We start from the raw sequence: 26,371 nt of genomic DNA, 5'->3' as shown, positions 1-26,371 counted from the left end.
CCCGGCTCCGGCAGCTCCGCGGACAGCCCGCGGTCGCGCGTGCGCAGAGCGGCGAGGGGCGGGGAGCCGGCCGCGGGGGCGGGGCCCGTCGGGCGCGGCGCGGCGCGTCGAGTCCCACCCGCCCGAGCCGGGCGCCTGCCCTCGGGGCCGCGGGGGGCGGAGGTGGGGCTCGGCGCCCGGCGTCTGCGGCCCGCGCCGGCCTCAGGTAGCCGCACCTCCCGCCCCCTCGCCGCCGCCCTATAAGTTGACCGGCGCGGACGCCGGGCCATGGGGCGCGCCCGTTGTCCCCCGCGATGGAGCCGGCCGAGGGCTCCCACCTGGACGCGCTCGCCTACCTGGAGTGCGCGATGGGCTTGCTGGGCTCCGTGCTGCTGAAGCTGGTGCGCTCGGCCTACGGGCGCTACGCGTCTCCGCGCCCCGCCTGCCGCGTGCCGGCGCGGGCCGCCTGGGCGCTGCAGGAGCTGCCCTCGCTGGCCGTGCCGCTCTGGGTGTGCGCCCGCACGGCTGCCGAGCGCCTCCGCCACGCGCCCAACCGCGTCCTCCTGGCCATGTTCCTCGTCCACTACGCGCAACGGTAACCGCGGGCCGGCCCGCGCCCCGGCGCCCTCTCCCGGGGTCCCCTCCTCACTGGTCCCCGTCCCTTCCTTCCTCCGCCCGGTGCCTCCTTCCCCGACCCTCCCTGCCGCACCTCTCCGCTCGCCCTCCCGTGCTGTCTCCCTGCTGTCCCCTCCCTGGTGTCCTCTCGGGCGCCTGGACCCCCTCTCCGTCCCTGCTGCCCTCGCCCTCTACCCCGCATCTTGCAGCTCCTTCCCCGGTGCGTGCGGACGGTTCCTTTAGCGCTGTTAGTCTGGGAGAGTGGGGGAGACGGGTAGAGAGGACTGGAAAGGGAAGAGGACTGGAAAGAAGAGAAGGGCTTTTTTGGTTTTGCAAAACTGGTCGAGAAATGGGTGTGTTACACGGTAAGACTGGTCCGTGTTCTCTTCTGTGAAGACGAGATTCTCTGACCCAAAGGTGAATGCAGATGACCTCAAATTATCTTAGGCAATGGTTTTTGGCTCCTTTTTGTGCTTTTTCCATTTTGGTCTCATTGTAGTGGGTGGAGCTGTTTTTATCTAGCCAAGTGATCACCTGCAAGATGGAAGCCTAGTTTTCTAGAACTGCATGCTTGGTGATACCCCCTTTACCATACATGGACTGCATGCACTTAAAGGCATCATGTGCAGAGACCTTCACCCCTACATTGTGCAAGGGGTCCCAAGACTGTGGGAGTAGCTTTCCAGCCAATGACCTTAAAGACATTAAAATCTGTAAGGAGATTTCCAAATGTTTTGGTAATTTAAAATGGCTGTGCCTGAAATCTTCAGGTCTCCCAGTAAGTTGGGGCTCTCTCCAGCTCTTAAGTGTTGACTTTTACACAGCTAAAACAAATGGCTGAACAAAAGTTTCAACTCAAAATTTAAAATTTTTCATTCAGGGGCACCTGGGTGTCTCGGTTGAGCGTCCAACTTCGGCTCAGGTCATGATCACGGTCCATGAGTTCGAGCCCCACATTGGTGTCTGTGCTGACAGCTCAGAGCCTGGAGCCTGCTTCGGATTCCGTGTCTCCCCCTCTCCCTATCCGTCCCCTACTCAAGATCTCGCGATATCCCTCCAAAATAAACATTATTTTTTTTTTTTTAATTTTCATTCAGAGTTCAAACAGCTGCATAGTTTAAAAGGACGTTTTCGGCATCTGAGAGAGCTGGGTTCACTTACTCTGTAACTGGGGGCAGTTGACTTGACCTCTCTCATTTTGGGTCCCACCTCACAACACCTACTTGATAAATAGGAAAAAGGAAGCATCCATGTGTGCCCATCTTCCGGACTGTTCTCGCTTCAGGAGTCCTTGGTTCAGTGTGTTCCCCATCTACGTTTATGCAGGTGCTTTAAACAGGCAGAGTCAAATGTTCAACAGAGGCTTTCTGAGTCCTGTGTTCCTGACTCTCCACGATTATTCCCATAAGCAGAATTGTTGTCCGACTGCTAGTTTTCTTTTGTAACATGTTTGAGCATTATTGCAATTTGAACGTCGGTACAGTTCTCATGTCTGCCTACGTTTCTCCATAAACATGCTGGAACACGTGTCCGTCCATTTTTCTAATGGCCAAAAGCAAGTTCTGGGGTCAGACTGCTATGTGGTCGGGTCAGATCCCAACCACATCACCGGGGGACATGGGTTAAGTTACAAAGCTGTTCTGCACCAGGTTTCCCATCAATGAAATGGGCACAGTGATGGTGCCAGCCCGCGGGACCGGCATGCATTTAAATAAAGACAACTCCATAAAATGCCTGCACAGTGCTGGCAAATCTAAATGCTCAGTAGACAGTTAGCAACCCCATTCCATATGACTGTGCAGATGGGCACATGTACTCCAGATATTGTTCGTGGATGCCTGTGGCCAGTCTCAAGTACCAACAAGAAGTTTCTGAAGACGTGACACTGAAAATGTGTAAAGGGAACACTTTACAAAACTTTGAAAGCCTGTGTTGAGCTTTTTAACTTAAAACATTATGTTTAATTGTTTCTGAACTCACTGTAGTGGGAAACTGGTTGAATGCAGCGTCCCCCCGGGGCCAGAGTCACCTTGAGCATGACAGAGCTTGACTAGACCATTCACATAGGGGAGGCCACTGAGACTCAGAATTTGGGTGTTTTACCAGAGGCTATTGGACAAGAGGGTGTTGAGACTAAGCCCTGATTCCAAAAACAGTGGTTTTAAAAACGACTCCAGAGAATTTGCTAGGTCAGGCATGGGTTTTTAACCGGCTGGGCTATTTCTTTTTCTTTTTTTCTTTTCTTTCTAAAGTTCATTTATTTTTGAGAGAAAGAGACAGACAGAGCATGAACAGGGGAGGGGCAGAGAGAGAAGGAAACACAGAATCCTAAGCAGGCTCCAGGCTCTGAGCTGTCAGTACAGAGCCCGATGCGGGACTCGAACTCATGAGCAGTGAGATCATGACCTGAGCTGAAGTCAGATGCTTAACTGACTGAGCCTCCTGGGCACACCCCGACCCCCCCCACCCCCCGACTTTGTTTTTATGTTTATTTGAGAGAGAGAAAGAGAGAGAGAGGGAGCGAGCACGAGCCAGGGAAGGGCAGAGAGAGGGAGACACAGAATCTGAAGCAGGCTCCAGGCTCTGAGCTGTCAGCACAGAGCCCATATTTTCAAGTCCTACATGTTATAGTACATCTATAGCCTGTGGGTTTTGGGACATTTGTTTTCAAATAGGGAAGATCAACATTTTCCATTCTACTCAAGCAACTAATTTATTAAGCGGTCATTTGACCTAAGCGAGAGCTCGGAACAGAAACGCAAACAGCATTTAGCACTTGTTGTAAAGCATCCGGCCAACCCAGCCAGCATTTGTGCAACCCCGCCATTTGCACGGGGCCCTGCCCAGGACACAGGACTGAGGAAGACCAGACACTGTGAGCTGCGGAGGCCCTATGCTGAGCTCTGAGATCACCCAGGAGTGAGGCAGGGCCCTGCCCCAGGGAAGTTTTAGCCACCTGAAGGAGTGGGGAGAACCAAAGGCAGGTGCAGAGGCCTTCCCACCGTCAATGGGAAAGGGGGTGTTTGCTTACAGGAGAGGGGCAGCCCATGTGTCTTCATGCATTTATTCGGCACACGTTTCTGAAGATTGATTAACATACCTGGCACTATACTCGTTACTGGGGATGTAGAGACGAGAGACTTCCTTAAGGAGTGCAGGAACGCAAGACAGAAGAATCTACAGGATCTTCTTGGCAGAAGAGTCAGAGAAGGAGGGGAAGAGGGGATAGGTGTGGGAAACAACGTCCCGGGGCCCTGAGCACTTCCCCCATGGGCAGGAAAGGACATTTGTAGGCGCATTTTTAATCCATGGCAGACAGCGGTTACAGTGTGCACCTGAATCCCGTCTGCACTGAGCTCCCACGCTGATCACAGGGCTTCTGGGTCCTTGAGGGCTCGGGTGGTATCTTCTCACACCACCCTTGGTTTTGCTGTGCGTGGAGCGGTGCCTGGGGTCCTGCAGGCAAGCGCGCGCTGGCCATTGGCAGTGGTTCCCTGCGGGCACTCACCAAGCATCCGTGCGTCTGCAGAGTCCCTCGGTACGGCTCCCTAGACTGGCCTGTTCTGCTGCTCTCTCTCCTGCCAAGCAGGTTTTTTCAGTATTCACTGAGCCAAGGCTGCCCTTGCTCATGAACTTCTGCTTCCCACGAGGCAGTGAGTTAGTGAATGAGGGAGTTGCTGGATTTATTCATTCGCTTGCCCGTTTAACCGTTGTCAGGAAGTCCCACTTGAGCACATGGCTCTGGTTACCGCCGAGGCCCCAGTGACCACCTTTACCCTGAGGCAGAGGGAGAGAGCTGGATGGACCCCGGAGGGCAGACTTTCAGATGCCCACAAGGCCCTCGTCATCCTAACACCCTCCCCCAAGGTCTGTGCCCAGCCAGATCTGTGACCTTGCAGGACCTCGATTCTGTTGTTAACCCCTGATTGTGATCCCCAAAGAATCTCCCCTACATCGACTCATCCTTTCTCCTGTTCTGTTCTGCTGGTGGCCCCCTGGGGAGAGCCAGGCCCTAGCCTCACTTTTAAATTTTTTTTTTTTCAACGTTTATTTATTTTTGGGACAGAGAGAGACAGAGCATGAACGGGGGAGGGGCAGAGAGAGAGGGAGACACAGAATCGGAAACAGGCTCCAGGCTCCGAGCCATCAGCCCAGAGCCTGACGCGGGGCTCGAACTCACGGACCGCGAGATCGTGACCTGGCTGAAGTCGGACGCTTAACCGACTGCGCCACCCAGGCGCCCCTAGCCTCACTTTTAAATGTGGCATATGCTGGGGCGCCTGGGTGATTCAGTCGGTTAAGCATCCAGCTTTGGCTCAGGTCATGATCTTATGGTTTGTGGGTTCGAGCCCCGCATCGGGCTCTGTGCTGACAGCTCAGAGCCTGGAGCCTGCTTCAGATTCTGTGTCTCCCTCTCTCTCCCTGCCCTCCCCAGCTGGCACTCTGTCTCTCTTTCTTTCTCAAAAATAAATACACATTTAAAAAATAAGTAAATAAAAGTGGCATATGGCGTGTGTGATGTTAGAAGATGTCAGGAAACACTGGAGGTGGGGGATACACCGAACCCCTGGCCCTTGCCTTGTGGACGCAAATAATTTGAGAGAAAAAAACCTTTTATACAAAAGTATAGAATTACAGGTAGTGAAATATTCATCGTGTCTGTAACCTTGCCTTAAAAGTGCACAGAGCTTAATTAAGTATGTGGCCTTATAGGGATCTGTGCAGTTCGTTGCAAAAGAGTGTTACAGAGGGGAAAAAAAAAGAAAAACCCAAACAGGAACTGATCCACATCTTGGAGGTGCTGTAGAATTCAGTGACGTCGAATTGTTGAGAAAAAAAAGTGGTGACAGCCTGTTATTAAAATTAACAACCATTCTCAGTTTTAAACATCTAAAATGATTAAGTCGACCGTTACCTAAATGGCTGCCAAATCACCAAAAGGGGTGTTTTATTGTACCTGGGACATGATGTCCAATTGCTTTTATTTCGAGAGTCAAATCACTTGCTGGATGAACATGCTGTTTCTCTTTGCAAAAATAACTACATGTTGTTATTCTAGTTTGCTGGGAAAACATTTCAGGAGATAATTCTCATAGTTCAGTTTGTGAATTACGTGGTCCCACAGCTCATATCTGGATTCGGAAACCTGAAAATCGGGGCGCCCCGGTGGCTCCATCGGTTAAGCATCTGACTCTTGATTTTGGCTCGGGTCATGATCTCAAGTTTTGTGGGTTCGAGACCCCCGTCGGGCTCCCGGCTGGCAGCACGGAGTCTGCTTGGGATTCTCTCTCTCTACAAATGAACAAATCAATAAAACTTTAAAACTATTAAAATAGTAAATAACTATGTCTGAAAAGAAACATTTAACATTTTAGAAACCTGAAAATCGTACCTTAAAAGTTTAAAGGATCGTGATTCCAAGTTGTTGCCCAAGTGTTGACGTCTGATGGGGATGCTTTCCCTCAGGTATTTCTCCCTCCCAGCAGACCACGCCTAGCACACGGGCGTGGAGTTACTGACCAGTGAGTTGGGTTTCGTACGGCATCAGTCTCTCTGGCTTGTAGCCCAAGAAAACACTCCATGCAGCACAGGGCTCAGAGCTCTGGTCACCACTGTGCACCAAGCACAGTGACACAGGCTAGCTTTGGTGACCTTTGTTCTTGTTGGTAATCCATTTCCCTTCCCAGGTGTTTACAGAATACTTTCTGTTTTCCTTAACATCCGGGAACTTACCTACAGACACTCTGCGTGTCTACTTGTAGTTAATTTTGCCCGATCCTCCCTGAGCTCTTCCGATGGCGATCACAGACCTTCAGCCTGGGAAGCCTCATTTCTCTCCCTCTGACTCCTCTGGTCTGTTCCAAACGTATGAGGGGCCAGGACTTGCAATCCATGCTGGTATCACATGCAAATAAACCTGCAGTCGAAGTATGTGCTCCTTGTAGAAGACTTAGAATCGAAGGAAGCAATTAAAAACCACTTGAAATTGCATCACTTAAAACGCTGACAGAATTCTAGTGTATCCTTTTCCCCCGTCTGCCATTGTCTTTAGGAGGTTTGGGGTTGTCTTTTCAAAGCAGTAAGGATGTATACAGGCATAAACACACAATCTTGTTACCCCCTCCCTTTGTCAATCACTATAATAACGGCAGTGTCCTTCTGGCTCAGTAGAAACACTTAACAAAAACGACCATGTCATGTGCCGCGGGGTGGCCAGGCAAGGACGGCCCTGGCACCCCAGTCCTGCTTCTCAGTGTGTCCTGTGGATGCAGTAGATAGAACACCTGGGAAGGTGACATTGCCTGAGTGGGTCTGTCACCGAAGTCACCGTGCTCCTCTGAGCCCCCGGGGTCCCGATCTGTTAAATAGGGTAATAGTAATAGGTTTGAAGTGTTAAAAAAAAAAAAAAAAAAAGCATGTTGTATAGGATTAGGAGTTATTAGCAACATTTCACCGGGAACAGTGAGAAACACGTACATCATGCTCTGTGCCCAAGCCTGTAAACTCGCCCAAGTGGGGGACAGTCAGGAGCCCCATAGAGATTCTGAAAGCTCCCTGTCCAGCCCCCTCGTCAGATGTGTCCCACAGCCCTGGTGGCCCGACAGCCACAGAGATGTGCACGTTTCCGGGGCTAAACACAAGTTGATGGAAAGTAAGTACTGTTTCTTTACGCGGGACAGAAAGAAAGAAAATAAATAGGATATTGTTACATGGTGGAGAACAAAGCATCAGATTCAGTCCCACACTCCATCTGACGAGTTGGAAAACAGAATCTCTTTGTAGCTCCCTGGGACCTTACCGTTTCATATCCTTTAGCTCATTGTCAGAACCGAACGTGGATTTGTGTAACACATCACCGAAATAAAGTATTTTTAAGTCTGAGCACGCCACAGTTTGTCTTGCAGATGATTTCGGTGTTCAGGGATTTTCAATTTCTGACTTCATACCTCTTCTCGAAGAGGGGTAGTGTTCATTCCCCACGGTTCCTGCGGAAGGGTGCTTGGGCACGCAGATGAGACACCACGTGAGGGCTGTTGACACGCGGGCCTGTCATCACCGAGGTGGCCTGGGCTCCAGAGCACCGGCTCGCGACAAGTGCCGTGTGGCTCCACACGTGTCCACCTTCCTCACTGAGCCCGGCCCCGCATCTTAAAGAGATCCTACGCCATGATAAGCCACCTGGGGTCCACTGCAACCCTTGGTTTGCCCTTGTCCGTCTAGAGACTAGATGAAGGTTCGGATAAAATTCATGCCCAGAAGCCCCCGCGCCCTCCCACCATTTTGGTTCCTAGTGGGCCCAATTCAAAGAAACCCTTTAGGGGCCCCTGGGCGGCTCAGTCGGCTAAGCGTCTGACTTTGGCTCAGGTCATGATCTCGAGGTTCATGAGTTCGAGTCCTACATCGGACCCTGTGCTGACAGTGCAGAGCCTGCTTCAGATCCTTTGCTCCCCATTTCAAAAATGAATAAACATTTATTTAAAACAAAAACAAAGGAAACCCTTCCTGACATGCTGCATGGACTTCCAAGGCAAAAGAAGTAAAGCTGAAAGGAATAGCCTAAAAGGAGAAAGACAATCCAAAAACTACCAAGATCGAGCAGAGTGGTTTGCCTGGGAAGGTGTGTTGCATCTGAAGACCTCAGGGCCAGGAGCACTTGACCCACGCTGGTGCACGGAGCCTTTCGGAAGGCGGCGGGGGGAGGAAGATGTTATCTCCCCACTTGAGGTCTGAAGGCATAGGCCGCATCGCCTGAGCCAACGTGTTCTCCTGACCTCGGTGGTTTTATGGCCAGGCCTGTGGACGTCCAGGTCACTGCTGTCCCCTCAAGGGCAGAGATAAGAGAAACAGGAGAGGTCTGTGTCGACCTTTCTGAGGCCCTATTTCCAGTCCTTGCCACTTTTCTGAAATTCACCTTCTTTGAGACTAGAGAGAAGTGAATCCTCTCCCTGGGTCCTTTACGCACGTCCTTTCTGGGCTCCCCCAGGACACTCTCTGGAGCAGATCAGTGCGACTCTCTCTCCCAATGCGTAGCTGAGGACACAGGCGTGCTGTCCCCACCTCGTGGCCCAGACGGACCCCAGACCCAAGGGGCTGGCTGCCTGCAACCTGAGTCCTGGGGTGTGGAGGAAGCGAGCTTTCTGAGGAAGGCAAAGTGACGTTTCCAGAGTGTAACTCCTATTTTCATTTCAGTTGGAGGTCAAAACTGCTTTTTCAGAAAGGGCCAGATAGTGCTTTTTCTAAGCTTTATGGACCAAGGGACAAAGTAAGGGATATTGAGAAAGAGATATTTCACAAGACGTATACTTGTAAAATTCACGCTCTGTTACCTTAGTGTAATTTTTGTAACACAGGTGTGATGGGAAGCATGGAATTCTTTATTTGGTGGGGGGGGAGGGGTCACATTCCCTTTTTTGGCCTCAGAGTCAGTGTGCATGCTTCCCAATACCCACAGTAAGCATTCACCCCTTACTGCTGATGGGCAATGAGACTTTAGCTTTGAAAATGTCTTCACGTGTGTGGGTTCTACCAAATATTAATTTCAGTCCACAAGTTTCTCACTTTATTTATTTAGAGAGTGAGTGCACACGAGCAGGGGGGAGAGGGGCATAGAGAGAGGGAGGGGGAGAATCTTAAGCAGGTTCCACGCTCAGCATGGAGCCCGACACGGGACTCGATCCCATGACCATGAGATCCTGACCTGAGACAAAATCAAGAGGCGAAATAACACTTACCTGACTGAGCCACCCAGGCACCCCGACAAGTTTCTGATTTTAATTTAACGTATTCAGATTGCTCGAAAGACATCTCTGGAATTCTAGACTCTTCTGCCGAGGGTTGTCCTTCCGAATTCTAGATTCTTCTGCTGAGGTTTGTCCTTCCATGCGTCATTACATCGTAGATGAGTCTCTTCCACTTGGCTGGTGGAAGCTCCTCAATTATACAGTGAAATAGGTTTTGAAATGTTCAAAACACACTGGATTTCTAAGCTCTGGTTTGAGCTGAGAAATCACATCCATTTCAAGTTTCTGTGAGAATGGAGATCTCGCTGCCGGTTTTGATTTCAACGGCACAGAAAGTAGTCTGGCATGACCTGTGGTTCAGACAACGTCCGTTTTTGCTGAAGTGACTAACATAGCATAGGTTTTGCACAAAAGTGATATTTTGCCTTGTAATTTTAGGTCGAATTCCCTGAGGAACACTATCAACTCTGCAGCAAAAAAGGCTAATTTCCAGAGCCCTTCGAAACGCAGTAATAGTGGTCGAGGGCCATTTTTCTCATAAAGAAAACGTTCAGTCTTGGCTCTGAACTGAAAATGGTGGTTAGGTCCAGGGAGGGACCATCAGATTCACTGCTGACACTGTTAATTCAGTCACACGCAATAGAGTTTGCCGGGAGGCGGGGGGGGGGGGGGGGGGGGGGCAAAGTACCTGCTGATCCAGAGGGTGGCTTTCAACACCTGACATTGGCACGGGCTGTGTAAGTCTGCCAAGTTCGTTTCCACCCCCAGCAGCTACAACACCCTAGCAGATTCCACCACGGGTTGTACCGAGTCAGTGTTTCCTCAATGGCGGAGACACTGTCACCATCAGTTGCTGCTCGAGGACCATTTAGAGCCAACTCGGCCTCGGCCCCCACCGCTCAGCGGTACGGGCGACACCCGGGACCAGGAAGACGGCTCGCCCAAACGTTGGCTTTGATTTTGGACGGTTTGCTGAACTTCACTCCTGGCGTCCAGACTCCTGGAGCAGCCGTCCTCACCGAAGGGCGATCCCACGCTGCACGCCGTTCTGCCATCTGAACGTGCTTCTTGGCCGCAGGCGGCGAGCTCGGGGCTGGCACGCGGCTTTCCTCGGCTAACCGAAGGGGCACCGGGCAGCTTTGGTGCTTGCGGCCTCATTTGCATTTCTTCTGTAAAATTGTGTCACGCGTTTCTGTTTCCAGTTCTCCGTTTTTTTCTGACCATCGCTTTCCCGTGTGTCGGGGACAACGCGGCGGTGACCTCTTAGTCCCGTCGTGCCAACCTCTGGCGTGGTCTCCCGGAGGAGCCCAGGCGTCATTGGGAACCACACCCGCTTTGCTGTCCGGAGCAGTAATAAACTTAGCCACACTCCACCATACCTCCCGAGCACGAAGAGCCCGCTTCCTGTCTGTGCGGGACACGTGTGCGCCGGTAAGAGAATAAGGTGCGCGGTACAGGGACACAGGCGGCACTCAGAATGCTGCCACACGGTGGTTTGCGGCGCTCCGAGCAGGGACACGGACAGGTGAGGCTTGAGACGCCGCACCACAGACCGCGTGCCCCCCACCCCCTCCCCCCGTTCCCGGGTCTGCAGGCCTAGCTGGTGAGCAGCCCCAGGCAGGACCCAAGCAAGTGACCGTGGCCGTGTTGTGGTTTGGTCAATTTTGAGGATTGTAGACCGCGTGTAATCATCACCACGTTCAAGATACAGAACGGCTGCGTTCCCGTCAACGTCCCTGTGCCTTTCCGAAGCCATCCCCCTCCCCTGACTCCAGTTGTGCCTGTTAGAACTTCCTAAGTCTGCTTCCATTTCTTTCCTTAAGAGATGGCTATTCAGCCTGTCGATTTCTCCTTGGGTCAGCTTTGGTCGCCTGTGTCTTTTAAGCATTTTGTGTATGCTGTCCAGATTGTCACATTTATTGGCATAAAGTTGTAGATGATAGTTCTTTACTATCCTCTTAAGGCCCATGGGATGTGTAGTGACGGCCCCTTTCGGTGTATTATGTATTGATGTTACAGAAGGAATTCACACTCCAGTATCGCCTCCTCTTTTCTTCACAAGGGTCACTTTCTTGTCCTTACGTTTTCTCTCCCTAAACTTTCAGTAGTGTGCTGGAACAGAGGAATGTGGCCTTTGAGTTACCTGGGTTTACACTTGAGCTCTGTGACCTCGGACCAATTGCTTAACCGCTGTGAGTCCGTTCTATCTCCCTACCCTCCCCCCACCCCCACCAAGAAGGTGTAATGGTGTTTCCTGTGCGGGTGTCTCTGAGTGCTGTGAGTGAGGTGGTGAGTGCTCAGTGAATACAGCCACTGTGCTGACTGATGACATGATGGTGTCCCCACATCCCACTGCTCAGACTAGAGCAAGGGAGGATCGTGCACATTCCGAGAGCCTCTGGAAGCCTTTGGTTCTCTCTCAGCGTGTCTGTTTCCCATTCTGTATCATTAGAATCCTGAGTTTGCGCACCGTGATGAGCATTACTGGAACATGGTGAATTCTTGATTGAGGAATTCTGCTTTGAACATAGTAAATGAGGACCAGTAGTACTGACGATGACTTGTGTACAAGGAAGGAAGCAAGATGAAAAACCCAAGACTTTAAAGAGAATTGCGGAAATGATGTTCTGGACCATCGGTCTGTGTTTTATTTAAATTTGTTTCTGTTTCATGTTTCCTAAGGTCCTTGATTTTCCCGTTTCTCATCCGAGGAGGAAAGCCGATGCCCCTGTACACGTGTACGTTGGCGTTCATGTTCTGTGTCTATAACGGCTACTTGCAGAGCAGATATTTGAGTCAGTATGCGGTGTATGCGGATGACTGGGTCACTGATCCCCGATTTCTAGTAGGTGAGTGTCGCCCCGGTGACGCATTCTGTCGTTCGAGTCATAACTCGGATTGTAACGTCCCGGTGGCTCCTAGATAGAAAGCCCACGCTTGTGGAGTGAGAGAAAAGTCTGTGACGGTCCATGACCTGGCGGCAGGGAGGCCGAGCGCCGGAGGGAGAGTCAGGCGGTCCCAGCAGCAGCATGTGACACAAATGCCTGGTACCATCGCCCTCTCGGCACTAAAAGCACAGATACCTGTCCCTAAAGCGAGCCTGAAAATAGCAGCGGGCAACAGGCTCCAGCAGAAAGAACAGCAGACTACGACTGTGGGGCGTGGACGCTAACTGGCCATGTCACCCAACAGAGTCGTCAAATCAAGCCTCCCACGGTTTCCTCCAGAACACGAGAAGAAGTCAGACCGGGTCGCCTTCCAACGAGGCAGGAAGAGTTTTCTGATTATACTAACTTGAATAAACTCTTAGGTTTGTGAAGTTTTCAGTTTTTTACCGTCCTCATCGGTGAATGTAAATTACCGTACATTTTCAAGTCCTAATTATAACCTCGTAAGTTCTGAGCCAAAAGGAAAATAAAACAGCAGCAGTCAAAAAGATTGGCAAGCGTGTGAAAGAATACGTCCTCTCGAGGCTCTTGTGTATAAGGAGATTGCTTCTAAGTTTCAGAGCGCCCCGTGGCTCCCGGCTCCAGCCCCGTGACACGGCCTTCCCCTGTCCGCTGGCCTCTGTCTGCGTGAATGTCTGATCACGGAGAGCCTCACGCTGGGGCGCTGCTTTGTTGATGACGAGGCGTGTTTATGTTTCTCAATCGTATTTTTTTCTGTGAGTTGAAATTCTTGCTCATCATGCCTGGGCATCGTGGCCGTGGGCGTGTGCCCCTCCCCCCAACCCCGCCAGATGAAGGATGGGCAAGAGAGTCCCCAAGGGGCTCGGCAGCTCCACAAGCCTGTGCCTCCACGAAATGCCAGACCCAGGTTATTTTGTGGGTGCAGTGCCCCCAGATGCTTGCTTTCCTCACCCACCGTTTGACTACCTGATTTCCTTCTGCCCAACCAGCAAGAGAAGGAGGAAGAATGGGCTGTGGTCGCTGTGGTCGCCCTGTGGAGAAGATCCTGTTCTCTGCCAGGAGCCACACACATGCTTCCCGCCGCCCCACGTTCCTGAAAGGGCAGAGATTAGGGTCCTTTCACATGCGCAGGGACGATCCAATGGCTAAACACGTGCTCAAGATCTAAACTGAGTAAATAGCGGAGCCCGGGGTTCAACCATTTCACTGTCCTGATGCCCCCAGAGCAGGCGGTGAGGGACAAGGGAAGGGAGGTTTTAACGAAGGGATACTCAAACGTTTATTTGAGTTTCTCCCGCAAATCATTTCTGTGATGAGTTGTTTGGCTACTTTCGATGAACCACGGCAAAGCAAAGAATCCTCTTGGTATGTGAATTTCAGTGTCGTTTGCAATAGCAGGGCAGACAGACCCCGTCACCTGCAGGTGTCGCCGAAGCTGGTCTAAAATTAAAGACTCCACTAAATTGTCTGCAAACCTCTCAGCTTCTCTACCGTTGAACAGAAGGAATCAGAAATGAAAAAAATATATATACCGGTTGGGAAACAAACAGGGCTACTTTTTTGGTGTTATATTTATTTCATAGAGTTTATAGTTTTTGTAAGGAGATAAACATGAAATGACGTGAATATTTAGCAGCATTTATGATTCTTACCATGAAGAACTAATAAAAATAGCAATAATAGTAATATCCTAACAAAAAGTTTTTCAGAGCAGTGAAAGTGGTTAACGTAAAAGATTACATACCAAGACTTTACGATTCCTAAAAACAGTTCAATGTGTAGCTTAGATGAGCGCAAATACTAGCTTTCTTTACCAACCTGGGTGATAAAGGGAGCTTATCTCTGAGAAGAGAAATAAAGTCAAACATGGAATTGTGAGAACATAATTCTTTCTGGAACCACAAACTGCGGGACAGGTCACCTGGAGGTGACATACTGAAATGCAAGACAGGTATCGAATCGACTACAAATTTATGGATCTAGTAAGTGACTTATAATACATATTGCAAAGTTTGGTATGAACTCTGTAGAAAAACCTGCCTACAATTGGTGAAATCGGAAGGAAGACATTTTCCAGAAAATTCCAGAAATGTTCTGGTCCTGGCTGTGGACCAGAATGTGTCACGTGTCCCTGTTGTAACTGACAGATGATTCCATGCCACTGGGATGACTGGGGACTCATTACTGACCAGGCTACTCCAGTTGTATGTTTCCTTGACAATGACTTGAACTCCACCGATAAGCACCGTCCCACCTTCGCATTTCTCTAGTGTCAGAGGGTGATCAAACTAAGTCAAGTTATTCCTTTTCTAAAACACTGTTGGGCATTTTACCTCTTCTTGTTGGAATGAAGACGCGTGATACTAATAAATCTCCTTTTTTTTAAATTGTTTTTAATGTTTTTATTTTCGAGAGACAGAGAGAGACAGAGCAGGAGTGGGGGAAGGGCAGAGAGAGAGAGAGGGAGACGCAGAATCTGCAGCAGGCTCCAGGCTCCGAGCTGTCAGCACGGAGCCCGACGTGGGGCTCGAACCCACGGACCGCGAGATCGTGACCTGAGCCGAACTCAGATGCCTAACCGACTGAGCCACCCAGGCGCCCCAATGAATCTCCTTTTTAAGTGATGAACAACCTCTGAAGCCTTCTCAGAGCCAGCGAGGAAACATCCAGGATGCTACTGGATGTCCAGGGAGAGCCGTGGAGCCAGCAGCAGAAGATGCTATGGGGAGCTGGGGGTGTGACTGGCGAGTGGGCAGGTGGGTGGCGGGCGAGGCCGTGGATGTGCAGGAACCTGTTCCAACAGGGCTATAGAGAAAGAAAAGCGGAGTGCTGGAAATGAGCTACCAGGTACCACCACCCCGGGAGCCCGTGTGCAGCTAGCCCGTCGGGGGCGGGGGCAGCGTGTGCCACACGAGGAGGCCGGCCACACCGCGCGTGTTTTCCGCGAGGACTGAGTGAATCTTGTGGGCCGCCCCACGGATGGTGACGCTACCTCTCCCTGGAAAGGAGCCCTGTGCCGGGGTCCTAGGTCATGTCCAAGCATGCCAGCCCTTAGACGTGGGCCACGAGGTCCGCGTGTTTAGGGCAGGTTCGATTACACAGTAGTGGTATTAGAAAAACAGAGCTCTAGGGGCACCTGGGTGGCTCCGTCGGTTGAGGGTCCGACCTCGGCTCAGGTCATGATCTCGCGGTTCGTGAGTTCGAGCCCCGCGTCGGGCTCTGTGCTGGCAGCTCGGAGCCTGGAGCCTGCTTCGGATTCTGTGTCTCCCTCTCTCTCTGCCCCTTCCCAACTCTTGCTCTCTCTCTGTCTCTCATAAATAAATGTTAAAAAAATTTTTTTAATGAAAAACAGAACTCTATTTAGCAGACCTAACAGCAGTGCTGTATAAATTATTTTTCTAAATGAAACATCCTATTAATTATAATGATTTTTACTGTCATTTGTGGCTAACGTGGTTTGCTAATAATGAATAGAACAGATTATAGTAACACCGTTCATTCAGGCTTGGGTTTGTGAGTTTCGTAGTTTATTGATCATAATACTCTTGTGTATTTTCTTATCTTTAGGTTTCTGCTTATGGTTAATAGGCATGCTCATAAACATCCATTCCGACCATATCCTGAGGAATCTCCGGAAACCAGGGGAGACTGGATATAAGATACCAAGGGGTACGTACTGAAAAATGGAGAACTGATTCTCAAGTCATTTCACACGATGCCTCGCTGTTGCAGTTTTGTCGTGATCCAATAACTAAAGCATAGTATTGGCCGCAGGTTTTTGACATGAGTCACAATTATTGATGGCAATCGCTGTGACCGTTGTTTTATCAGATTCTGGCTAACTGAATGGTTATTAAGGAAAAAGGAAACTAGTCCTATCTGTGCGACAGCATAGACTAGACAACTAGTCCTCTCTCTGGAAACAATTAAAATCATTGGGTAAAGGTGTTTTTTTTTTCATCTTTTAAAATGCATCCACGTGGTAGGATGGTAGAAAGGAAGTAATAATCATCGAGAGGGCAAAACCTGGGTGAATGTCGGAGGCCAGGGCACGTCTCGTGAGAGTCCATAACCACCAGCGGCCCCCATGTAGGTTTGTGGCCCAAACGTGCACCTCAAGCCGTGAATTAGGACCCACGTGACCCTAGGGAGGTGGTGCCTCATGCACGTAGCCTGTACAAGCCCAGATCCCTGAGGGGACCTGCCTTTAACCCAGGCCTCAGGGAGCCCGATGGACCACATGCCACACAGTAAGGGCCACACTCAAAAGTGGCAGAACCCACGAGAACATGTGCTACCACAAGATCTTAGAGTTAATAGAAACAGATCATAAAGTGATTACCTAATTGTTTAATAACTAAGAGGGATTGAACTTATGAGAAAAGGAGTAATATACGATAGAAAGAACTAAGTAGATACAAGACAGAAAGCAAGACAGCTTCTGAAACTGAAAAACGTTAAATACTCAGGAGGTAAAACTAAAATGCCAAGGGCCCATGACCAGGACTGTCTCCACCCCCAGTCTGACTTCTGGCCCCTCTCACCTGCTCTGGTCCTCCTCACGGCCCACCTCCTGCTGTATGCCACGCTTTCCTTGTGCATCACGTTGGGGTTTAATGTTCTAGAACGGGAGGCAGGGTCTTGTCCCGGTTCACCCCGAGCGCCTAGAGCAGGGCCTGGTCTGTGATGTAGACTGAAGGGTCTGTGAACATTGAGGAGGGAATGAACGAAGGACGGAAGGAAGGAGTCTGCCCTTGAAAATTATTATTTTCTCCCACTTTGGGTCCAGGGCCCTGTACAGGTCCGTCTTCCTAAGCGGGTTCGTTAATTGTTATCCTGTGTTCTCTGTGTTTACTTGGGTGTTACCAGTGTGATTCATGAACTAGTGAAGGGATTTTAAAAGGGTAGTTTTTTATATTCAGATAAATGCATAGCTATTCATACAGGTTTATGCCACCAGAAAGTGTGGTATGAGACAGTAAAACTAGTAATGTTGGGTGTTTCATTCACTCAAATTCTCTGAGTTGTTTTTCCCGGAGTTGGATTTATGTTCTCCAGGTACGTATCCACTGCTGCCTCGTAGGTCAGTAACGTATCACGTTGTCGGAAACGCCCCACTTGCCTGTGTGTCTTTGCAGGAGGCTTATTTGAATACGTAACAGCAGCCAACTACTTTGGGGAGGTGGTCGAGTGGTGTGGCTACGCCCTGGCCAGCTGGTCCGTTCAAGGCGGGGCCTTCGCGGCCTTTACCTTCTGTATTTTAGTCTCCCGAGCACAGCAGCACCACCAGTAAGTTCTAAAACACTCTTGGCACATTGCGTCTGTTCTCGGGCCTCATTCTAACAATTTTCAGTTCCATCTTTGTAATGTTAACGTGCATTTGAATTGCCAAAGCCTAGTGTATACCGTGGGTTAGCCGACCAAGCGCGAAACCACGCACACGTCCCAAGAATAACCTGTTCCGAGGGACCGACAGGTACACGTCGGCATCATTATTTGCTCCGCCCCTACTCTGAGCCTCCTCGAATTTTTGCCGCTGGGCCTCATAGTCAAGTGAAATGTCAGGCAGGGGACCGGTGGTCTGACTGGGAACCCGCGGTTTACGGTGGAGAATGCTGACCGCCAGGGACAGGGCGCAGAGGAGTGCCGTGCTCAGGAAGCCTGACTTGGCCATGCACCCGGCTCCTTCATGCAAGCGTCCTGTGCCCTGCAGCCCCCGGTCCCTGTCAGGCTCCCGGGCTCTGTGCACCCTCGAAATCACGTTGTTTTCCAAAGTGCAGGGCCATAACCTCTATCCAGTCCCCAGAAGGGCCTGTCACCATTTGACCAACAGGAATGCATATAAAACAGTCCAAGGCTGTTAAAGCTGACGTGAACTTAGGGAGCGCCTTGCCCATCCAACACGTGAAGAGATGAGGCTCCGTGAACGAAGCCCCAGGCTTCTTGGAAGGGAGACATCTCGGGGGGCGCCTGGTTGGCTCAGTTGGTTGAGCATCCGACTCTTGATTTCAGGTCAGGATCCCAGGGTCATGGGATTGAGCCCCATGTCCGGCTCTGCACTGAGTGTGGAGCCTGCTTGAGGTTCTCTCTCTCTCTCTCTCTCTCTCTCTCTCTCTCTCTCCCTCTCTCTCTCTCCCTCTCTCAATCTCTCTCTCTCTCTCTCCCCCCCCTTTGCCCCTCTTCTCTGTTCATGCTCTCTCTCTCAACAAAACAAAACAAAAGATTAGAAGGGAGAGATTTCAGGCCTTCCCCTGATGCCACAGCTATGATGGAAATATGGCACAGGCACTCACCCTGGTGCCCACGTCGATCGCTCGTGCCCTCCGAGCTAGACAGGGCGCTGCCCTGCTTCCCTGGCTTCATTCACCCAAAAACATTTCCTGGAGGCCTTTGATGCTGGCAGTCATCCGTAGAGATGCAATGTTGTCTTCCTTCATGGCGTTTGTCACCGCTTGGGAATGAGGAAGAAGGAAAAAGCCAACAGAAGAATAGATTGGTATCATGGCATAGTGGAAAACACACAGACTTTTTAGAGCCAGAATTCCCAGGTTTCTTTCCAGGCTCACCACGTATTTAAAGATGCAGAGGATTATTACCGGAGACACTGACGAGAACGGGCAGAACCGGACTGTCGGTTTAGCTAATATTTGTGGACATTACCCCAGAAGCATGCGAGTTGAGATCGTAGGAGCACTACCCCACGTGGCCAGGTGCTCCGTTGTGCCCCATACCGACAGCAGGGACCTGGGCCCAGGACCCGTCTTCATCCAGAGCTGCTGAGAAGGACGGGGGCAGAGAAGAGCCCCCACCGTGGAGGGCTCAGGAGGGGGACGCACTGTGAAAAGTGGCCGAAAACAGGATGATTTGCTATGATGGCTTGAGTTGTGTGTCCCCCTCCCCGAAATAGGTTGCCATCCTGACCCATGAGAGTGACCTTATTTGGCAATAGGGGTCGTCACAGATGTACTTCATTAAGGGGAGGTCACACTGGAGTAGGACTGGTGACTTTACCAGGAGGGAAGTCAGGACACGCACACAGGTCACGTGAAGACATGTGGACGGCCGTGGGGGGGTGCAGGCAGGGGATGCGCTGACACCACGAACTGAGGCTGCCAGAAGCCGGAAGCTGGAAGAGGCAGAGCTTGGGAGGGAGGACAGTCCTGCCCACCGCTCCACCTCAGACCTCTGGCCTCCGGACCCGGGAGAGAATGCATTCCTGTTGCTTGAAGCCCCCCAGGGTGTGGTCCTTTGTTACAGAAGCCCCAGGAAATGGGACACCAGCCTTTCAGCCATTTAAAATCAATTGGGCCAGAACTGAAGGCAACACGTGTGAGTTCTCAAGCCCTCCTTCCTCCTCTGCCCATGATGCCACACCAGGATGCCTTCAGATCTCGTGCTGATGCAGAATGCGTCTTTCGTAGAAAGCATTTCGTAGAAAAATAACAGTGACCACAACAGTCGGTGGATCTTGGCCCAGCCTGATGGTCCTGTGTTGCTGGGGACCTCTCCTCCCCTCCTCCCCTCCTCCCCTCCTTGTTCCTCCTCTTCCCCCCTCCCCTCCTCCTTCCTCCTCCTCTTCCCTTCCTCCTCCTCTCCCTCCTTCTCTTCCTCCTCCCTCCTCCCCCCTCCTCCTATCCCTCCTCCCCACTCTGCTCCCCCTTCTCCTCCACTCCTTCCCCTCCTCCTCCTCCCACTCCTCCTCCTCCCGCTCCTCCTCCCTTCCTCCTCCTCCCCCCCTTCTCCCCCTCCTCCCCTCCCTCCTTCTCCCCTGGCAGGGGCCCGAGACCACCTTCTCATGAGCAGCATCACCTCTGGAGGAAGATGCTATTCTTGAATGTTTGTTACATTAGACAGTAAGAAGCAAATATTGGCTAGTTTCTAATAGTAGAAGCACATGAGATAATACTGATATTTTAAGAAATTGGATCAGAGGAAGATTGAACAAAGAGCATGCCAAGTCAGTTGTAAAGATGTTTTCTCAAATGAAAACAGGAAAATCTCTCTTCAACATTTGAATAGGAAACATATAGAAACAGAAATAAATCATTTCATTTTCCAAATGAAAGTCTAGGGTACTAAAAACCCAAATGTCTTCTTGGCGGAAAGCTTCATGAGTTGAAAGGGCTCTTTTTCATTCATTCGCTACTTACATTGATGTCAGTGCAAACCCGATTTTAATTGCTGAAAAACTAATGAATTCAGCTTAGTGGCAGTATGTTCAGAAATGTTGGATTTATAAGCTGAGGACAAAATAAAAGCTATCCTTTTTTTTCCTTTAATAATCCAATGAACCCAGCTAATTAAACTAAAAGAAAACAATCCATGGGGCCCTTCCGAGCACTGTATTTGATTTATTATAATGTTCTCAAAGCAGTATTTTACTAAACGAATTTATTTCTATAATTAGATGTGAGGGATTTAAATTCACAGATAATTTACCGATAATTAAGCTCTAGGTCGGAAACATCGGGTCAGCTGTGCCGAGTTGCTAGCAAACTGTTTTGAGGGCAAAATGTCAAGGAATTAGAAAGACGGCTGTTTTCATACCGTTCTCTTCCCCGCCAGCCCCTAGCAGCCGTGCTCATTAGTGGAGCGACGTTCTTGGTGCCCAAGCTTCTGCCGCGTCCTGCCAAGTGTGCTAGCCTGTGTGCAGATGTTTGCTTGTTCACACCAAAGTCCTGCAAGTTGGAGGCCAGCCGTCGAGGGCAGCCTTGGAGAAGGGACTCTGTTGAAATAAAATAAATATGCAGTGTTTCCCCAATAAGTTTTTTTTTTTAATGTTTATTTATTTTTGAGAGAGAGAGAGAGAGAGAGACAGACTGCAAACAGGGGAGGGACAGAGAGAGAGGGAGGCACAGAATCCAAAGCAGGCTCCAGGCTCCGAGCTGTCAGCACAGAGCCCAACTCAGGGCTCAAACCCACGAGCTGTGAAATCATGACCTGAGTCGAAGTTGGACTTTGAGCCGCCCAGGTGCCCTCATCCCATTAAACTTAATGTCACTTAGAAAAACGAAGTCAGCATGTCTTCAAGACACTATGACAGATGGCATAATGACCTAAACATATAAGGACACACCAGAATATGTTTATGAAAGACTTCCTCTCTCCCAGCTCCCATCACCAGACTTTAACAGAAGACATGACTTGTGAGCACTTGGAGGACGCTCCCTGTCTTGTCAGTGGCCTATGTCCACCAGGGGAAGACTTGTTCGAGAGGAGCTTGGGGACACTTTGGCTGTTTGTGAGCCGGAAAAACAGTCGATGCTTTAAAGAATAACTTAGTAGACGCCAAATGTGATGCAGTGGGCATCTGTTCATCAGGGGCATCTCACTTTCCACCCTAGTTCGGGCTCAGCGAGAATAAAATCAAGACAAAAAATTCATGTCGGTGTCACCTAAGCGACACCTTCGATTCTAGGGACAGAACAACAAGGGAGAAAAAGAGTAGAAATGGTGCTTCCCTCCCTTTAAAAAGACTGATACATACGCACGTCTATGTATCTTAAGATACAGTCTCTCGAGGTGGATTTAAGATCCCAGGGATGTACGCGAATGAGAGAAGCTGAATCATTTTAACAAAGTAAATTTTATTTCTATATGATGGTTTCTGTGAGATGAATTTAACACATTTGACAAACCCGTCCTCATCGGGGGAGAAAAGTCTGACGCAGTCCGACGTCATACGGAGCTCAGCCGTTCATGCGACAATCCCGTGGGCGTGCGTGGGCCTCGCTGCCCTGGTTTGGCGGATTTTGAGCTGCCCTTTGCTCCCGTGCGCAGTGCGTGGCGCTGCTGAAGTTCCCGGGTCCTAGCAGGCCTGGTCCGTTCGGCTTCTAAATAACGTAGATTTCTCGCAGATCTAGAGGCCAGAGGTCTGGGGTCAGGGGCCAGGATGGTGGAGTTCTGGTGAAGGCCACTCTGGGTTGCGGAGGGTACCGTCTCTCTGTGCCCTCACGTGATGGGGGTGGGGGGTGGGGGGGACCGGAGGACAGGATCCCATTCCTGAAGGCTCCACCTCCCAAAGGCCCCACCCCCTAATACTGCCACAACAGGCACTAGGTGTTTAACATATGAATTTGAGGGGGCGGGGGACATGTGCAAACGGTGGCACAGGCCCGCAAGAACCTCTGTAACCAGAGAGCATGCGGCACCTTTTCCCGTACTTGGCGTTGCAGTCGTGAGCGTCCCACGCTGAGGGGCAGGCGCCCTTGTCTCCAGGCAGGTCACTGATGTGGAAGAGAAGGGCTGTGACCGTGGCCTCGCGACAGAAGTGACGCTTGCTCCAGAGTCCACCCACCAGCTTCCCCCTCGGTGGCTTTCCGGCCGTTGAAAGCGCACCCAGCAGGCAGACACGCTGGGGCTCCCCGTTTGCAGACTGAGTGTGAAACTTACCTGAAACCGGCAGATTTTGCCGATTCCCTGGCCGCTGGCTGTTGCCACCTGTTTCTGCCCTGTAAACAAATAGTCGCTTTCCACCATGAGTTTATCTGTTGTGCTTATGGAAACTCCTTCTCTTCTGCCCATTTCTCCATCTCCTCAAGTTACTTGAGGTTTTCACTCCATCCACTTAGCCGCCACCCTCCCCAGCCAGCCAGTACCTCGGAACCAACGGGCGTCAGCCTGGCTGGTGTCATTCATATCAAAACTGAAAATACCTGTTTGTTCCGAGTGCAGGGTCCCGTTGCGTTCTCCCAGCTTTGTCTGAGAGCCCCCGGGCGCGTGGCTGGGCGCACATCTCCCCCACCCCGGTCTGGAGGCACGGTCCTCTCCTGGGGAGACTTCCTGCGGGAATCTGAGTCACCACAAGTGCCGGTCCTCTGCCCCAGTCTGCATGCTCCTGGGGTCTGCAGACCTTGCCCCCCCCCCCCCCCCCGCTACATTGATCGGCACCCTCACACGCCAGTAACCTTCATGGCCAGCATGAATCCTGCTTTCGCGACACAGGCAGAATCAAACTGTGCACCTGAAATGCTGAACTTTTTATTACTACTTTTAAAAATCTCTGTACTCCTGCATAATGAAAAGTGACAAAATCATTTCCTTTTCTTAGTGTGTTTTTTTTTTTGTGTCTGATTTTAGGTGGTACCTTGAGAAATTTGAAGATTATCCAAAGTTCAGGAAAATTATAATCCCGTTTTTGTTGTAAATTTGTTGTCAGTGGATGGTCTCCGACTTGCCACGTTTCAGTGATGTTTCTCTAGGGATCGTGTAAATGAATTGCTTTCTGTCATTTTCCTGTTCCTTCATCTGTTTCAAGATTTGCTCTAGGAATGTGTTCCTAGTAAGTGCGTAAGCTGCCTAACACCAAGCTAATGAGACTGAAATGCAGGCTGGAGTAGCGGGTTGCACGCCGGCTCGAGAATCTGCAGCTCTGGGTCATTCCCGCTGACCACTTCTCGGATTTTGGAGTCTCCTCTTTTGGCTGCATACAGCTAAGTGAGCACAAGACCAGGATTACGAGCCATTTCTGACGGCCTCCGTGGACTGAAACATGTCACTGCCCCTGTACTACCCATTCCAACCATCAGTTCAAGGCCGGAGGTGATGTCACCCCCTCCCCTGATAAAGGCAGAACTGTCTCCATGGTCCCGCTCACCCCGCTGGGTCAGCGAGGCCAGGGGGCACCCAGAGTGGTCCCAGCCCCAGGGAAACGTCCAGGCTCTCACTGGGGTGCTGTGCAGCAGAGAACTCGGGGGCAGAGAGAGGAGACACGGGGCCAGCTGAGGCCTGGACAAGAGGCCTCTGGCACCTGCGGCGTCCTGGCTCCCCGGGCGACTAGACTACAGGGCAGGGGGCTGTGTGCACTCATGTAAGGGGTAAGGCGCTCTGTCCCCCACCGAGAGGACTTCTTGGAGGCCCTGGTGGGAGCAGGGAGCCCCCTTGTGCTGATCACCACAGGCACCAGCAGTCTCTGGTTTAAGATGATTTTTCTTCCTTCCAGGTAGAACTAGCAAGTTTTAAAGCACTTTTTTCTCAGTACCCTCAGTATCCCAAAACAGTATCTTGAAACAGAATGTCTTACTCTAGATGCCCTTGCGAGGTCCGCGGAGGTAAATCATAGGAATAAAATGGACCACATACTGCCTGATATGTAAAAGATATCTTAGAAGGCTGAGAATCTGTAAAAGAAATCTAACAGAAGGCTACTAAATCTCTGGGCCGCTCTGTGAAGCTCTGATGGGACACGTGGCGGAGGTCCCCTCCTGGCTGTGGCAGCAGTGCCTCAGTGGCCGCCACCGCGTCTGTGGAGCCAGAAGCTGCAGGAGCAGGGGAGGAAGGAGGAGACTGTTCACGCTGATCCGCTGACCTGCTAGGTGGGTGGCTGGGGGCGTCCAGAGCATGCGCGGCCCCAGAGCCCCCCATGGGCTCCCCGACCCCTCTCCTGGCTGACCTTCCCAGCCACGGTCTCGCCCCTCTCGAGGTTTTATGTAGGAGCCATGTTCTCGGTGTTAGTGATGTGTGGAGTCTTCGTTTGATTTCAGAATTACGCAGCCAACGTCTCCGATGGAACTATGCTTCATTGTAACTGGGGACAGAACGTTTTTGAAGAGAAATTTTGGTATTCAATGCACTTCGTTCCTTTTTCTGAGCCTTTCCCAATTACTTGAGAACACGAAGCAATAAATATTTTGGATCTCCTCGGGAAAACTCCAAAGTCCAAGCAAGTCACGATGGATTTGGGCTGCTGTGCTCTGGAAGGCGCACGTGGCCGGGAGAAGGACGCTAGTCTGAGAGCCGGAGAAGCTCGCTGTGATGTTTTTCTCCTTTTGTGAACGGCCCGAGCGAAGGAATGCTTGGGTTGACCCAGGCTTTGATGTGTGGTTCATGCTTTCACCCGCCCGCACTGGGTGGACGATTGATAGGAACAAATCTTCCATCTTGTCTCTCCGCCCTCCCTCCATTTCCTAAAAACTGCCACTTAGCAAATTGTCATCAATTACCGTGTTAATCATAACAAGGAGATTAATAAAATTACTTCATGCCCAGTCGTTTTGTGTTCAGGGTTACTCCAGTGTCTCGGCACGTCTTCACTCCACAAACTCACGCCGTATCGTTGTGCTGAGCCCGGACACCTGCTTCTCCTCGATGTCCCCATTCCATCATGTCAGACACGATGACGCGTCTCTGGTCCTCGGCGGAGCTGAGGGACACTCTGTAAATGCCGTGCCTGCCTGTTCAGGTAGTTCTTCGGTATCTGACGGTTTGCTCATTGTGGATGACAGTGCGTCCCCAAGCACGTTTTGTAACGAGGGTAAATGAGCACCATCGGTGTTCACGTGTTTGTCCTGCCAGCCCAGCCTCTGGGGGCATTTTGTGCATCCCTGCCATTCTCTCCGGTTGAGCTCCGGTTCTGGAGCGTCACCGTCCCACCATCCGCAAACCTGTCACGTTCTTGTTTAGCGGTACTTGAGGCTGTTGTTTCTGCTGTCGCTTGCTTCCTATAGTAACAAGAAATTCGAGAACAATGCTGAATAATAAAGGGGATTGTCAGGATTCTTGTGCGATTTTAACAGCAGTGCCTTTCTGTGAGATTACGGTTTGGAACGTTTCTTTTATTTTCTTACTTGGTCATTGGTCTGTTTTCTACTGGAGCCAATGGAATTGTTTCTTTGCTTTAAAAAAAATCTGCAATATTTCTCTTGAGATTTTCAAGGGGACCGCATACACATCAGAAATGAGAAACAGGGCTTTCCGTCAGGTGCAGAGGGGGAAGGCGAACTGAGAACACACCCACACGGGACGCTGATCTTGTGGGGTTTCTTCATTAAATGTTCTCTGCGTGTCCTTTATGATGGTGATTCCCTCTGTGTCTCCTGACTTCCTATTTGCTTATCTTCACTGTTCTAATTTAGGGGAAATCTTTTCATCGTGCTCGTAACTGCTCGGGAGGACCACCTCAGTCATCTGTTTGCCTAGCAGGTGTATTCGTAGCTTTTAAGGCTGTGTGTTTCTGCTCCATGACACTTCCTAAGGTTTTGCAGGCTTTTTTTTTTTTTAACACATTAAATTACTTTTGAGAGAGAGAGAGAGACACAGAATCTGAAGCTGGCTCCAAGTTCCGAGCTGTCAGTACAGAGCCCGAGACGGGGCCCGAACTCACAAACATGAGATCATGACTTGAGCCAA

The 26,371-nt window shown here is 50.7% G+C and overlaps 1 protein-coding gene across 2 annotated transcripts; it reads left to right on the top strand.

Annotated features, from left to right (window-relative positions):
* The first annotated feature begins 164 nt into the window (after window positions 1–164).
* Window positions 165–25,230, top strand: SRD5A1 (steroid 5 alpha-reductase 1). 2 transcript variants are annotated; one of them, XM_047094188.1, is made up of 5 exons: window positions 165–574; window positions 12,018–12,184; window positions 15,812–15,913; window positions 17,383–17,533; window positions 23,324–25,230. In XM_047094188.1, the coding sequence occupies exons 1-5, from the start codon at window positions 294–296 to the stop codon at window positions 23,388–23,390; spliced, it is 768 nt and encodes a 255-aa protein (XP_046950144.1). In that variant the 5' UTR covers window positions 165–293; the 3' UTR covers window positions 23,391–25,230. The 2 variants fall into 2 exon arrangements, with proteins under 2 accessions (XP_046950144.1, XP_046950153.1); XM_047094197.1 differs by lacking the exon at window positions 23,324–25,230 and adding an exon at window positions 20,810–20,969.
* Window positions 25,231–26,371: the final 1,141 nt, after the last annotated feature.

This window comes from Lynx rufus, unplaced genomic scaffold (genome assembly GCF_022079265.1).
Source record: "Lynx rufus isolate CCGP_SWC_20201006 ecotype Redwood Valley unplaced genomic scaffold, mLynRuf1.p SCAF_1, whole genome shotgun sequence".
In the NCBI taxonomy this organism is placed as follows: Eukaryota; Metazoa; Chordata; class Mammalia; order Carnivora; family Felidae; genus Lynx; species Lynx rufus.
The sequence above is the reverse complement of the archived record's forward strand: the minus strand, read 5'-3'. Positions and strand labels throughout refer to the sequence as shown.

Excerpts from the sequence above, each read along its gene's own strand:
- SRD5A1 (XM_047094188.1), top strand. The coding sequence starts at position 294 with ATGGAGCCGGCCGAGGGCTCCCACCTGGACGCGCTCGCCTACCTGGAG. Across the intron at positions 15,914-17,382 it reads TGGATATAAGATACCAAGGG|GAGGCTTATTTGAATACGTA; the intron begins GTACGTACTGAA and ends GTGTCTTTGCAG. Across the intron at positions 17,534-23,323 it reads CGAGCACAGCAGCACCACCA|GTGGTACCTTGAGAAATTTG; the intron begins GTAAGTTCTAAA and ends GTCTGATTTTAG.